At 39.4% G+C, this 16917-nt stretch overlaps 1 protein-coding gene across 1 annotated transcript in view; it reads right to left on the bottom strand.

Moving 5' to 3' along the window:
- The window catches only part of Ccny (cyclin Y), a gene marked incomplete at its 5' end in the record, with an annotated part of 151019 nt that overhangs the window by 64542 nt on the left and 69560 nt on the right, over positions 1-16917 (bottom strand). The window contains 1 exon segment of the mRNA XM_005398158.2: positions 6597-6671. Coding sequence (XP_005398215.1) covers positions 6597-6671 — 75 coding nt within the window.

Below are 16917 nucleotides of genomic sequence, written 5' to 3' on the forward strand. Positions count from 1 at the left end.
ATAGGTAAATGTTTTTGATCTGGCAAGCATTCTTTTTCTTTCTCCTTCTTTTATTCTTTCCTTCTTTCACTTTTGTTTTTGTTTTGTTTGTTTTTTTTGGTTTTTCTCCGGTACCGGGAACCGAACTCATGACCTTGCACTTGCCAGGCAGGCGCTTTGCCGCTGAGCTAAATCCCCAGCCCCTCCTTGGACTGATTTTACTTTATTTCTTTTTATTATAGTAAGTCACAGACATGGTATGACAATATTTCAGGTTCCATGATTCCCACAACTGAATCATCAAACCTGATGGTGGTTGTATGGACTCCAAAACAGCTGCCATGCTGAGAAGCATATAGGTGATGCCTTAGTTTCTAGTAGCTTTCAACTCCTAGCTCCAATTACTCAAGAAATATCTGAGGTATACAGGTACACTAAAAATTTAGTATTTCTCTTCCCCTAAGCTAGCCAGAGCAGGACTAAGTAAGACACTATCAAGAGAGGAATGACTCTTTTACAGTGATGTATCACTAATAAAGACAGACAAAATTACCCAAATCTAAATATATTTTTCAAACAAATTTGATGCTATTCAGGACATTAACCAGCTCTGAAACACAAAATGTTTTAGTTATTATGGTTTATGTAATGATGAAAGCAATACATCAACTCATTATTAAGAGCTGGCTTTAATCATTTTTAAGATCTCAAAGTGGTTGGTTACTGAATATTAAAATTTCTGGAGTTCTCAAAATTCCTACATAATTAAATGCATTAATAGCTGTATTTTGCTTTGTTAGGAAAAACAAATAATAAATTGTTTTGGATCATAGATCTCGTCTTAAGAAAAGTAATAGTGACTTCCTTTTATTCAATCTACGATAGTTTGTTGAGAGGATTTTTAATTAGCTATGGCAATACTATATAATGACTCTAAACAGAATGTAGAGGCTTTAAAAATAAGCCATGTAAAAATCAGTAAAAGCACTACTATTAACACTACCATTAAAAATGCATTATAAGTCTTCTCCAGACAAAATGGCAAAATGAGAAGTAAATGGCAGCACTGCAATCTGAGAGAAAATCTCATGTTAGACGCCATGGGGTACTGTCTGGCCACAATATCACAGAAGTAAGAGTTTTTTTCAGCCTTTTAAAACTAAAGTGTCTTCAGTCTTACAACTTTCTAGAAAAATCTAGTGCCTAATTTCTAAAGAGGATCTGTTAAAAATCTAAACATAACTTCAGCTAATCTCTTTTATAGATGGACATTAAAATCTTCTCTTTCATTTCTAAAACAGACTTCCCACAGCAAGTGTCAACCATCACTCAGCCACAGAATATCAGGACTGGACTAAGGAGGTCTGAAGCTATCACCTTAATCTAAATTCCTTCTGGAAATAAGGAAGCAGCCCGTGGAGGGACACACAGAGAGTGGCTAGGGGCACACAGCGAGTGGCTACAAGAGGGAGCAGAAGGACAGGGACAAGAGGGAATGGATTGCTGATCCTTTTCTAATTCCTTCCACCTCCAGGACCAGCATCAAGGATGCTGGGGCCCCTGGAATTGGCATGAAATGTGTTCCACTTAAAAACAGATTGAGAATTACAAGGATATGAATAGAGCTAAGCTATTCTACAAAGACAGATTACTCAGCTTATTGATTACTCTGGATGTGGAACACTGGTAAGGTCATTCAAGTGGGAGGCTTCTCTTACATAAGGAATTAAATAGCATTTTCTTTGGAGATAAGGATAACTGATTGCTAAGATAGCATAGCCAATGTACATTACAAAAGCCTGGTTCAAAACAAAGGTCTTATTTCCTTCCTGTGGATGTCAAAGATCAAGCTCTGAAATCAAATTAAAAGTTCATAATTTTTTCTTATAGTAAAATTATCACACAATTCCTGTAGGTTTCAATACTGCAGTGGATTCAATCATTGACTTAATTCAAATACAAGTGCTGAGCCCATCTGGTGTGCACACCAAAGTTCTTGTCTCGCTGGGCTCCTAACTGACAGGGATGTCATGAACACAATGACAAGGACACAGTGCACTGTGGCTGAATGTCACCCACACTTCCAAGCTCTGAGCAAGAAGGTATCCTGGTGAGGTCACTCCTGGGAAGCAGGTCTCCTGCGCTGCAGGAAAGGAGCTCAAAAATGCCTGCCTGAGTGCACAGAACATTCTGTGCACTCAAACAGAAATCTAGATAAGGCAGATGAAACAACAAGGAAAAGACAGGAAATTTTTCAAAGATGTCCAGGACAGATCAATCAGAGAAAACTGTAGGATAGGTAATAGGAGGCAGACACAAGACACAGAAGAAAACTGTTTGAAAAAGAAGTATCCATCTAGGTTGCTCAACAACTTTGAATGTTTTCTGCTCCTCAGAGAGAATACCTAGGGCCAAAGGATTTCTTCAAATGCACAGAAACTTCAACTATATAGGATTCTTTTAAACTATTGCTGATTATTAAAGAAATGAATGCAAGGTTGCACAGAAAACTTGGAAAATACAGAGTCGTGTGAGGAAGAAAACACAACTACAAAGAAAAATTAAAACTTGGAAAACAGTCTATAAAGAGAACAGTAATACATAACAATCTAGATACAATCATTATTAATAGTATAGTGTATGTCCTTAGTCTTTTCTCTGTGCATACTTACACAGATGTATTATGTGCACTTTTGCATATGGGCATATTTATAAATATATGCAAATAAACACGTATTCACACATGAACATGCCAATATAAATACATATCCATTTTTCTGTTAGTGTGTTGGCGTTTTAACTGGTTGTACATTAATCCTTTAAAATATGTTTTAATTTTTTGCTGTATGGATTATGCTTTACTTTTCCCACTTCTGACACAATTTTTTATTTTTAGGAAGCATTTTGACATGACTTCACTTATAGCTAATTTTCTCCACTGCTTTTATAAACGCAGTTAATGCTCCTGCACCATTCTGAAATTAAATACTCATTTACATAGCTTCTACAGATTCATGATCATATTCAGCATGCTTAAGGTGCAACTATTCTAAGTCCATGGAGGAGGTGAGGCCTCATCAGATTTTTAGGTGAGAGTCTTAAGTGCTGTGTATATTGTCATGAAGGGGTACTGTGAAATGTTGGCTGACAGAATTAGAACCTAATCTCTTCCTAGTTTGCTGCAAAGTATGTGGTAGCAACCCTTAAACAGAGGGTAGAAGGCTTCTCTATATGAAGGAAATATGGACAGGGAAAGATCAGTGAGGACAGAGCAGCATCAGACCTGCCATCCACTCTCAGCCTGATGTCCATCCCTTCTCCTGGTCAGACCCCGCCTTCTGGTGTGAGGTGTTGCGGGCCACACAAAAGAGAACTCTGCACTAAGACAAAGAGATGAGCAACAAAGACACATGCCTCCAGCTGAACAAATGAGAATCTACCTTCCATAGATAGCATGTACTGGCTGTGGTGGAGGGCATCCAGCTATACCCCAGTGGGGCCAATCACCACCACCAACTTCTGCTCTGAGATGCATACACTGAGTAACTGACTATTGGATCTGGGGGCAGCAATATCAGGAGGATACAGTAAAAAGAATACTAAAAGAAAAACGGACTTTCCAGGTCTAACTGATTTAGCTGAGATTATACGGTGTAAACAGCTTTATCAAAAGGGATGTCCAGGAAATCAGACAATGGAGTAGGTAGTGCTCAGAAGAAAAGTAAAGAACAGCATCCAAAGAGGACTGCCTTGTCCATTTAAATCATAGGGCTTGGTTTAGCCCAGAGAGCCTGGCCACTATGCCTCCAGGATGATGGCAGAGAGGAGAGCTGCACTGGCAGCAAGAGGTTCATATCCAGTTCAGACCTGAGTGAGGGAAGTGCATACCTGTTGCCTATATCCTCCTGCCTCCAAAATATATATTACTCCTTTTAATAAAGTTAGAAAAGGTGAGAGAGAGTGAAATTGCAGCATGAAACAAATAATCAGAGACTGTCACAATATCATGCATGTCTACTAGGATGGATCACAACGCTGCCTTCAACCTTGTATTCCATTTTCCTCTAAGTTTTCAAAATGAGGAAGCAAACATATAATTTAGTGGATAAACAGAGATGTACTTCATTTACAAACCATAAAAATAAGCACATCCAGATGGACCTGGAGTTCTAACTTTGAAAACAATAAATTAAAATGGATAAACACAAGGAACAGCCATCAGGAACTACATGCAGTTCTCCCCCACAAGCAAGAACAACTGCACACCAAAAAAGAAGCCGGTCAAGTAAACTACTTTCTCTCTCACTCAGCAATTTCTTCAACCCCATGAAGAACCTTTGGTCCCTTCTCTGTTGAATGGCTCTTTTACAAAAGAAATATGCAATGACGTATCATTTGTGCAAAGAAATGACAGGTAACAGTCATGCTGTATTTAAGTAAAACACTCAACTTCAGCCAGCTGGAGAGGTGTAATCAGTACACATTCTATTACCAGTCAGCTTTCCTGAGATTTCCAATCTCCTTGTGAACAAGCACAAAAAGACCTTAAGCTCTTTGATATCCACAGAGAAAAGGAATTTAACAAGCAAGACACTTTAATGACCCTCACAGAGCTTGTCTGTTAGGCAAGTAGGGGGTCATGGTGGGGGACAGAAAGAGGGTGAGGCTGCAGAGGAGAGCAAGCCACAAACACCAGAGAGCTATATAACTGGTACAAAAAGCAGCTGCCCTAATACAACCACCAGCACCCAACAATGGCTTCCTATCTCAGCACTTGATGCTAGCCACAGAAGGAGCACATCAACCTGAAAGAGAAGTCACCATATTCAAAAGAAAAAAACCTAACAGGTGCTGTGGACCTTACCGTCTCAGATGACAAGATTTTTTTCCAATTAATAAATGGGATGGATGAGAAACAGAACTGACATCTGCTCTAGTCCTCTAATTATGGGTAAAATAATTATTTATTAGATGGACTTGTTTTCAGCAAATTGGCCTGTTTGAAGATAGGAAGCCAAAAGTGGGAGTTTTAAGAAGCTTCAACCAATTGTGGCAGCACAGGAGCGCTCCACAGTTGCTGTAAGGAAATGCCTGGGATAGCTTCACTCCCCACACCCTGGGGAAGGGTCTAGTAGAGGAGTGGATGGGAGAGAAACAGCAGAGATGGTGTGGGAGCTGTCGCTGAACAGAAAGCAGGAGCAATCAATCCTAGGAGGACTAGAAGAAGAGGGTGTTGGTTACTTTTTTCTTTTGGTTGCAACCTGTGAGGCTTAAGTACGTTTACATGTTAAGTAGGGAGATCTAGCATTTTTAGACTGAAGCAATAAACAAACTTCAGAGTGATTAAAGCCCTAATACTCCAGTCAAGGAAGGGGAATGTGACGTAGAGGAAACAGGAGGGGGAGGGTATATGTTCCTGAGCTATTTCTGGAGCTATTTTTCATCTGTTAGGTCATTTCCTTTCACCAGGACAATCAAGGTATGTGTTACTCACAAAAAGCCTCTGAAATGTTTTGTGAAAATACTGGAAAAACATTTTTAAGAATGATGTTCGTCTGTCCCTGACTTCACAGTAAGCAAGAACCAAATGTGAAAGCAAGCAGCCTTTCAGCTTGCTTTCACAGCACCAAGCTCTTTACATGTCTACAAAGAATAGTCTGTGACTCTCATTTTTCATTGTCCAAGCCTGCATCCTCACTGTTACCTTCCTTCCCTGGCAATAACCTACCCTTCCCAATGACTTCCTATTTCATTAGGGAAAAATGACACATGTTTTTTGAGAGGCAGGGAGGTGGGGAAGATTTTGATGCCAATTCAAAACTTACTTTGCAAGTACGGTATACCTACCTGATTTATTCTTTATCTTGCAAGTATTTTCAACACAATATTTGGAAATGAAGTAAGCAGCCTGCTTAAAGATCACCAATATTAAACCTTACTGAAACTGTTACCTAACCATTACTGAGGAGTTATTAATTCTTATATATAAGCATACTGTCTTAAAACATGTTTGGCTATCTTCTCAAGAAGATTACTTTAGGATCTTTATTGGAGTTAAGCAATTTGCTGAGTCAAGAATAGAATCTAAAGGACTCCTATGTCATAAAATAACATTATGGTCATCGTATATGCCATACTTTTCAATAGGTATCCTACCAAAAAGATCTGTGATTTTTATGGAAGTTTTATTTTATTTCTCCTATAACAAATGGCTCTCCAGTCAGCTCTCAAGGATACAAAAGAGATTGTTAATGATGCTTTTACATAAGGCTTATTTTTCCTTCTTTTTTTAATAAACAATTATCTTTTGAAAATTGATCCAACTACAAATTATTAAAGGGAAGTTTCTGACTCTCAGAACAGAAACTCCTCCTATATTGTATGAAGATCTCTATAACCTAGGTAAATGGCAAAATACTTGCTTCAACTGTGAAATTCTAAAAATTTAACAAAAGAAAAAAAAAACCCAAAGGGATCCTCCAAGGAACAATATACTTAGGTTCATTAAAGGACATTCTGTTCCACATTGAAAATCAAATCTAGTAGAAAATCAAGACTTACACTATCAACATGAACTTTTTTTGTTGTTTAAAAGATACAATAAATTAGTAACCTACCGTCCGTCTGAGATTTACTGAGGAATATTGTGCTGGCCCGAGGATGATCTGAAGGATTGAATTCCATGTTCAAATCTTTTAAAGAAAGAAAAGAAATTATATGAATTATTGTCCAGTAATCAGAGAGCCAAGATTAATTTTCAATTTTTTCAACCTCAAGTTGCTAAGACATTCTAAAATTCTGGCAACCTACAGTTACTATATTAATAGATTCTTTTGGTTCAACTGAGAACACTGCTATTTAGAAATCTGAAAAAGACATACATACATAAAAATTAGAGGCTTGATTAGAGCTCTGTTGGCCTAAAACTCCATTTTCTTTTGAAAAGTGTGCTTTGTACCCAAAAAACCAGAAAATAACATGACAATTATCAGCACCTGAACTGTACAGTTACGTAAGTGGTAGTTCCTAATCAAAGATGATTAAAATAGTGTATCTCAACTAGTTATGCTGAATTAAGACCTGCACATTCCACTTAGTGAAGAAGATCCTGAAAGGCAAAATTTACACTTTGACTTAGAGCAAACACTGTATATAGACCATTTGTGGGCCTAATCTGGGCCACATTCTGTTTGACCTAAACTTAAAAAAAAAAAAAGCCAACATAAAAATCAAGAATTTTCAAAAGAAAACCACAAAAGAAAAACACCTATTTCCAGCTCCTCTACTGAATCAGTTCATCTGGCAGCACCAGGCCCCCTTGAACGAGATCCTACTTCCTGGGAACCAGTCCTTGTTCTGCCATCCACGCACTTGGTTTTGAAGAACCTGCTTCAGAACAATCTCCCTCCAAGCATCGGAAGTTGGTCAATACAGTATAAACACCAAGAATCCCAACACAGAAGAGCTTTTTCCAGTTTATTAAAAACAAATACCCAAACTAATTCCATAGGAAACAAATGGTGAAGCAAACAAAGAAAACTGAGGTGGGGAGGAAAGATAGAAGATAAAAATTACTGAGGTCAGAATGATCTTCCAAACTGCTTATGGGATTAGAATGAAAACTGTATAAGATAAATTATTTCAATGAATATACAGAGAAATGTTCAACAGATATACGAAGAAATCTGATCAACACCGATAAAAACAGATGGTGCCCATCCTATCTTTAACAGCTAATCAAATTGAAGATAAAAGGAAAGGAAGCCAAGGAATATCATCTCTAGAGGACACTGAGTCACTTATCCACACAGACTTATCCTCAGCAAACCTCGACATAAAGCATGTTTTCCCACATCCTTTGATCATTTCTGGAGCACAGTTACTAACCACTCACTGGGTTCTTGATTAAAGAAAAATCTATTAAATCTTAAACACAAGCTACAGCAATTACCTGGTCTTTCTGATATTAAATAACTTCTATTAAGTTACAATGAATTCTACAAATGAAATAAGGAGTTTGATGCAAGCAGAAGAGAAGAGAGAATTTTTAAAATTTTCTTCCATTTGAATTAGATAAAGTTAGATCAGAAATTTCCTGGTAAAAATGACTCTTAGAGAGAGGGTTTCCTGCTTAATTATGATCCCACTATTAAAGAAGAAGAAAAAAGAAAGGAGAGAAGGAAGGAAAGAGGTAGGAGCGGGAGCTAAAATAAAGTAAAATAATAAAATAAATAAATAAATACATAATAAAAAATAAAATAAAACAATAAAAGGACTGGGGATGCAGTTCTGTTTGAAGACCACAGGTTCAACACCCAGTAATAGGAGGAAGAGGGGAAGAGGAAGTAGAAGAAAACAGTTAAATAACAAATATGCTACTAATTTTTGAGAGATAGGTAGAGGGCATATAATGCTAGGCAGAATTGATGCTGTTACCTCCAGAGCCTTATAACCGCACACTGCGGCCCTCCCTAACAGACAAGCATCAAGTGAAGCAGAATGTGTATCTGATGCCTACATGTTCATGGGGCAACAGCAAGACCTCTGTCCTGAGGACAATGTTAGCACTACAATCCCTACGTTGTTTCTAGCACCTAACTCTGACTCACCCATCAAACTAGTTTTTATTATGACTCATTTCTGTCATTACAATGTATTCGTAGGGGCTTGCAGAACAAGCTTTCCTGTTTGAAGTCAAATATACACTGGTACTTCTCAGAGTTGAGATCCTGTTCCTAAACCCAAAATGTTCTAGAGGGCAAAGTCCTGGCTATCTGAAGATTTGTATTTTTTACCATAACCTTCACTAGTCCTCAAAATTGCTAAGACAAGAGACATCACAGATCCCAAGAGAGGCTTTCCAATAATTGGGCATCTGTTAAATAATATCATGTGAAGAGTATTTTATTGACAGATTCTACATGTCATTAGGTGAAGAAAGCAGTGTTTCATCACTTTGGGATATGGATATAAGCACAGAAAACCTAGCCAAAGGAATATACACCAATATTTGGTTACTTCTGAATAATGCAATTAGGGTTTTATTTTGCTTTTCTGTGTTTTCTACACTTTCTTCATTGAGCACACTTTTACTAGTATTCCCAAGAGATGCTCCAGTTCTCTCTAGGCTGTGGCTATTGGACCCTTTACTGACATCAGTGGAAACTCACAGGTAGCCACCGAGGTAAGTCTCCTACAAGCACTATGCACCTGCCCTAGGAGCTCATGAGCAAAACATCAGGGTTGGGGGACCTCTGCAGGAAGCACTTCACAGGCAACCACTGCGGCTGTGAGTCTTTCTTCTCACTTTTAGCAGGGCCAACAGAAAAGGAGAGGGTGCCTGCTTTTCCTTCTATGAGGAAACAAAACAGTAGGAATGTCTGCTTCACATTTTTCTTATGAAAGTACAATACACAGACAAACCTGTCACTCCATGTTTCAAAGCCACATCACAATTGCACTATGACCATAATGCTCACCATGTCATAGATGGCTTCCTGATGGATGACAACCAAGTACTGCCTCTATGTGATTCAGCGCCACAGAACAAGCCATGCAGGGTTACACAGCACTTCAATATTGAGGTCTGATGTGACAGCCACAGATGAGGTGAGTGAGGGTGAGTAAGGTTAAGTGTCCAGCTGGATGATAACAAGACTTGGACCAAAACTCTGGCCTCTGGCTCAAGCCCAGAGCTTTTCCCACTGTCCCTGCTAGGCTACACCTTGCCACACATCCTGGCTGTCCCAGAAGGACAGGACCTGCACAAGCTGATGCTGAGGGAAAACGGAAGTCCTAAAAGCTGAGTTCACAAAACAAATAATATTCCTCAATTTCTCCCTGAAGTTTGCAGGACCTAGACTCTAGATGAGATAACCAAGTTTCCAAACAAAGAAAAATAAGGAATTCTCTGCTTCTGAACACAAGGGCAATTGAGGAACTCTTCTGAGGTCATCGGCTAGTTATTATTTTAAAGCATGTTCAGATGTTTATACACCTTAGGAAATACCATTTTTACGAGCTTCCTGTACACTACTTAGAAACAAATTTTGTGCTAGTTTGCACTTTTCTCCAGTCCTAATGTAGAACTTATATGCCAGTAGGAACCACCTGGCAGTTATATATGGAGATTTATACTCCATAGTGGCAAAAAACAAAGTTGTGAAACTCAATGTTAGGTGCAAGCTACAACAAACCAGAGAACTGATCTCTCTGGATATCTATAACATGAAAGTGGGTCTATGGTTTGGATGTGGTTTGTGTGAGTCTCCCAAGCTTTCCTGTGTTGAAATGTCATCCTCATTTTGAAGTATTATGGGAGCAGAAACTTAATTCAGCTATGTGCCTTCAAGTGATTAGCATTAGATAGACCTATCAGAGGGAGCCCCTCTGAATCCTGGTGGCATTGTAAAAAGAGAAAGTGAGATCAGAAGAGATACCTATACATCCTCCCTGTTTCTGCCAATAAGGAGGACATCACCAGATGTGGTCCCTAGACCTTGTACTGAAACTGTTTGCCAAAATAAATCTCTTTTCTTCATAAAGCAGTCTGTCTCAGGTACTTCATTACAGTAGTGAAAAACAGGCTAATACAGTGGCCCATTCACACAGCCCGGCTTATGCAGAAACAATCTAATGTTCATAAAAGTGAAGTACAAAGTAATGCAGAACTGCCAGGTGGTTCCTACTGGTTCAAGTCTGAGAGCAGCCCCAGATCTTGAGGTGAACTGTGATTATTATAACATATGCTTTGCTATGGTAATGCCAACTTTTCAGGGAACTAAAAATGGGGAAAGACAATATTCTCATAAAAACTTTACAGTCTGGATTTAAGCACGACAAAACTGCTACTTCAAACAAAGAAAAACAATCCCCTCACTGCAGTCAAGAAAAAAATGGTACCCTCAACATGTATGAGCCGATAAAGTCACAAGAGTGCAGTGGCATCAGCTGAGCTACAGCATGTTTCCAAATAACAAAGTGAAGAGATCTGTGGAATACTGAGGGGATTTTTTTTTGAGACAGGATCTAGCTAAGCAGTCCAGGCTGGCCTCAAACTCACAGTGATCCTCTTGACTCAGGTTCACACAGCCCGGATTATAGGTGTGCCCTCTCATACTCACATGGAATACTGAGTTTAAAAATCAGAGATTATAAGTGAACTTCACAGCTAAAGAATGCTAACCACTTTGTGAAAGTCAACTATGAATAACAGCATTACACCTGTTTTCAAAGTAAAAAATTAAACACTAACTGTTCATTTTATCCTCCCTCAATCCACCTCTAAACCAACCTTACACCTTGCAAACTTCTCCTGGAATTTCATATAGCCCTAGAACTTCCTGCCTGCCCTGTGGTCCCAAAGCACTGACACCTTTGACTTCCCACCTGCTCCCAGTAAGCTCTTAAAGCACCTCACATGTTAACTTACCTGGAAGAAGACGTAATAGCTACAAAGTTTCCATAGAGCACCACCTTGAGACATTTAAGCAGAACTCCTGCCTTCCTGGAAGCCTAAAGCGACCCAGGAGTATTTCCATCCCCTAAAACAGACCTGCAGAGATGAGCAAGGTAGTGACACCATAGGGAAGCTACCAAGTCTGCCCTTAGGCAGAGCAGCTCTTGGCCAACCTCTGGGAGGTCACAAACGTGTGAGACATGGAGTATTCTACACAGATGCCTCCCCAGGTTGGGGAGGTAAGTTGCACGGTGAGACACAGAACACAGGATCAACTGCTGAGTGAGGATAAATAAAATACCTGACTCAACTCTTTGAGACAGGGGTAAGACAAAATACTAGAGCTAAAGCAGAACCATGGATTCTTTCTAAGAGCCAAAAATAATACCATTCATTTGGGTTTTCTTTCCTCCTAGCAAGGCTATTCAATTAAGTTTAATTAAGTGGAACGAACATGCACTGAATCCTACTATATACTAGGTATTATATTAAATCCTGTTGATATCAAAAGACTATTTCATAGTAGTAATCAACACCGGGTAAGCAACTTTCCTCTTCATGGTCATAGGAGTCCAACTAGATTCTCAAAGTGCTAAAGTTAATTCATACACAAAACACACTTAACTGACTTTTAAAGGCATACTATTTGATCACGTATTTACCTTTGTAATTATATTCTGATGGACTAGAGTAGCATTTTACTACAGCAGTACTGGCAGGCTCTCAAGCCATAGAACCTGCTATGGTTTTCATTCTTTATTAAATAATTCATTAAATAATCATTAAGAATCCATAGGTGCTGTGAAGTACTGAGTTCTACATATTGAGTGAACAAAAGTAAACGAAACAGACTAACTCTGGTTTTACTAGAAAATTCTTCTGAATTCAAAGTATGAATTTCTCTTTTCTCAGTGGAGAAAAGAGAAAAGCATCAAAGGTGACTATAAAATCTATAAGCCACATTCATAAAGCTGAAAGTGATCTCTCATGGTAGAGTAAAAATAACACCTAGATTTGAATTTATCTATTAACTCTACGGTCTCAGGCAAACAGTGATACTATTCCCAGTCTGATTTTCCGTATTTGTAAAGAGGGCTAACATCTAACTTAAGAAGACTGCTGAAAAGATTGGAAGTTACATATACAGTATAAAGCAAAAGGAAGATGTCTGCCATGCAAGATGTGCCATATAAACAATGGCTATTAAAAAAGCAAGATGCCACAGTGCTAGAGAAACAGTGCTCTCACTACACATATGCTAAACTTAGAATACAGTCTGTGTTAATCTGCATTACAGTTTCTGTTCTCTAAAGAGCACTGGCTTGAAACTGATGTTTACAACTTTAGTGTTTCATTCTAACATAGAATTTTCCAACCTCTTAGAAGAATAAGGGCCATGAACCAGCCTCTGAGACAGCAGTACCTTAGAAAGACAGGCAATTTTAAGGAAGGCTAGAGAATTCATTGAAGTGACTTCCATCTAATACTCAGAAGTAGTGTTTCAGCTAATCCTTCTTTAATACTTATTTAAGACAGGGTCAACAGCATAGCTGCTCAAAGGGTTACTGCCACACTTTGAGGTGATAATTGATCACCTCACATTACTGTCGTTCATGTTTCAGCTGAGCAAAGGGTATATACGTGATCCCTTTATTCTAATATAAAATGAATACCATGTTTGTTCAACAGTGTAATTTAGCAGTATCATCCTGTGTCAGGCAGCCTAATACTCTTCTGTCACAGCCACAGATGTCATAATAACAATGGCCCACAACTGCTCATCTCAGCTTTTAAACCAGTACCAATTTTACTCAGTTTTATAAAAGATGCAAATAATAAAATAACGTCAAGAAAAAGCTGGAGACGTTATCTATCACTAATAATCTGGAAAAGTAGTAAGAGGCAAAGAGAAAAGTAAAGCAGGGCCTACAGTACACTGTACAGAAATAATCTGCACAACACCAATACATCCCTTCTCTGCACTGTCGATCTTATAATCATCACTGTTGTTTCAGCAAGTCATCCAAAGGGAGAGGTTGCCCATTTAGGTCTAAACATGTCAGTGAACAGAGTCCATAGGATTCAAGGATTCTGTGATTCCTTCATAGCTTTTAGGGCTTCATGATAAAACAGCAACTTCACCAGGCACAGTGGTACATTCTTGCAATCCTGGTACTTGCGAAGCCGAGGCAGGAAGACCGCGGGGTTTGAGGTCAGCCTCACTACACTACACAGTGAGACCCTGTCTCAAAACAAAAAGAAAACAAAAAAAAGTAAAGAGGACAGGACAGGACAGGTCAGGACAGGACAGGAAAGGGAAATCAGAGGTGGCAGAGGTGGCTGGATCCAGAGTGTGTGACACTGGAATTGATTTATGCTGCAATGTTATGCACAAGGGCACTAGAATTAAGAGTGTCAGTGCTACCCACCATAAGTAGCCTGGATAAGGTATAAGAGATAGAAAGAGCTGTGACTGTCCCTTGTTGCTTTACTACCTTCTACCTGCAAGCTGTTTCTCCTCTATGATGCCTGCTGTCTGTCACACCATCTTACTTTAGAGCCAGCTTAGTATGGACTGAAACCTCTGAAACTGTGAGCTAAATAAACCTTTCCTATCTTAACTTTGGACACTGGGTATTCTATCTCAGCAACTAGGGTGAACGGACGGACAGACAGACAGAGAACTTCAATCTAGAGGCTAACTGTGATTAGCTGACAATATGAGGGTTAACCTCAGAAGGTATTTGTCTTGATTACTTTTCTTGCCCAAAATTAAGGAAGAAAAAGTTTATTTAGCTCACAGTTCATGGAGGTTTCAGTCCAGACTCAGCTGGCTCCAAGGCAGAGTAGCACATGGCAGAGGACAACAGTTCATGGCAGCCAAAAACAAGAAAAGCAGCAAGAGCAAAAAGGAAGAGGCAGCAGGGGCAAGCCTCTTTCCCTCCCCTTATATTCTTTCTTTTTATCCAACCTGCTCTTCCACTCCTTTTCTCTTCCCTTAACTGTCTATTTCTTCTTTCCTTCCTTGTTCCCTTTAGCTGCTCTCTCTGTATCTAATGTTCTCTCCTTAATATACATAACATTCATTCTGAACCGGGCATGGTGGTACACACTTGTAATTCCAGCACTCAGAAGCCATCTTGGGCTTGTGAGTTCAGGACCAGTTGGAACTATGCAAACTACCCGCCCTGGGGCAGGTGTAGCACTCACACCTATAATCCCAGCATTGGACCATGAATCAGTCACAAACTCTAGAAGCCCATCCCATGATGGCATGAGGCTAGAGGAAGAGGCATCTAGACACAAACCATAACAGTATTCCTAAGTCTGTTTATATCCTATCATCAGACAAATATTTAACATGGTTAAAAATCTGAAATTTTAAATCAGACTGGCTCCCTTCAGTTACTATTGTTCCACTGCCTTGAAAATCCATGATTATCTCCATTTGCTAGTGTTAGTAAGACTAAAAATCTGCCTCACTGGTTTGGTATAGGAAGCTGCTGCCAGATAAGCCTCAACCCCTAGCAGCCCGCATCAGCACCCTATTTATAACAATTCCCACTGTTGCCGTGGCAGCAAACTGATGTTAGTGCAATTCTTGCTAATTCTGAAGCTACTGCTTCTACTTCTGCTGATTTCAAGTTTATTCTTTTGATTTTCATAACACACTTAGATTTGGTTATTTTCTATTGTTACTCTGTCAGCTGCCTGTGTCCCTGTACCAGCACTGGGTTCAGTGTCTGGATTTATGTGCATCTCTCCAAATGCACACATATGACTCACATTCATCTATTCTCCATCTTTCTTTTTATCCAACCTGTTCTTCCACTCTTTTTCTCCTCCCTTAACTGTCTATTTCTTCTTTCCTTCCTTGTTCCCTTTAGCTGCTCTCTCTGTATCTTATGTTCTCTCCTTAATATACATAACATTCATTCTGAACTGGGCATGGTGGCACACATTTGTAATTCCAGCACTCAGAAGCCATCTTGGGCTTGTGAGTTCAGGGCCAGTTGGAACTATGCATCAAAAGCTTGTCTCAAAGCGCCTGCCTGGCAAGTGCAAGGTCGTGAGTTCGGTTCCCGGTACCGGAGAAAAACCAAAAAAAAAAAAAAAAAAAGCTTGTCTCAAACAAACAAATCACTTTTAAGAGGAATCAAAAAAATATAACCTCTACTGTTAAAACTAAGGCCAGACTGCTGCCAATATGCCAGACAACACAGACCAGAACCTCTCATTCTGCAAGCATTAGGCAATACTACAAGGAATCTTTTCAAATGTCGACAATAGTATAGCAACCAAGCAAGATAAATGACCTGAGGCATCAATGAGAGACCAAGTCTTCACCATTCACAATGGCAAGACTGACAAGGAGATAACCCATTACCAACAGGAGCCAAGAGAACCAATGCCAACAAGCAAGTCTTCCAGAGCTAGAAATGACAGAAAAATTGAATGAAGACCATGAAATAAATATTTGCACAGTGGTTAATCGTGAAATAAAGAAAAACATAAGGGGAAAAAAAGATACCCTGAAAAAAGGGTGTTTTAAAATAGAGCTATGTCCAAACGTGTTCATATAAATGTTACAGATGTATCTGTACACATGCTGCAATATGTTCATATATACATAGATAGGTATACACACACACACACACACACACACACACACACTGCCATAGACTAAACATTTATGTCCTTTCCCAAACTTCACATGAAAACCAAGCCCTAAAGTGGTCTTACTGGGAGGCGAAATTCCTAGTATCAGTGCAGAATGAGATTAACACTCTTATAAGAGACACTCAGAGAGCCAGGGCAAAGGGGAGGAGAACAGTACAGAAGCAGAGGAATCAGTTTACCAAGCACAACAAAGCTTATAATTTTTTAAAAAGTATACAGGGCCTCTGAGACATACTGTTAGGCAGTGGAAATACTGTGAGAGAATCCGTAAGAGTTGGATTTTATCTTAAGGACACCACGGAGTTACTGAGGGAAAGCAGAGATGTGACCAAAAAAACACACTTAGGAAATCTGTTACAGCTGCACACTGGGGAAAAAACAAACCAAAGGAGGGTAAGACTAGAAGACAAAATGTCAGTCAGAACCCTATGACCATAATGCAGGTAGGAAGGAGGCTGAAGGTACACAGGCTATTTAAAGGGAGGGATGGGATATACCTGAAGAGCGATGCAGGGTGGAACACAAAAAGCGCAGAAGGATGGCAACCAATGGTTGACAATGGCATCATGCACAGATACATGCACAAAGGAGAACACAGGGAGATCCAGCTCAGGGGTGGATATGCAGCTGGCTTTAGCTCAACTGTGGGAAAGCAGTGGCTGTTCCTCTAGCTGAACCCCTTTCTCTTACAACCGGGCCAAGGGCCGTAAGCAGCCCATCTTTCCCCATTTCCTGAAACCTTTCTCTCTAGACCAGTGATGGTGAACCTTTTAGAGATTTCACTGATAACAGCACGCTGC

Source organism: Chinchilla lanigera, unplaced genomic scaffold (assembly GCF_000276665.1).
Source record: "Chinchilla lanigera isolate Chin_1 unplaced genomic scaffold, ChiLan1.0 scaffold00061, whole genome shotgun sequence".
Classification (NCBI taxonomy): Eukaryota; Metazoa; Chordata; class Mammalia; order Rodentia; family Chinchillidae; genus Chinchilla; species Chinchilla lanigera.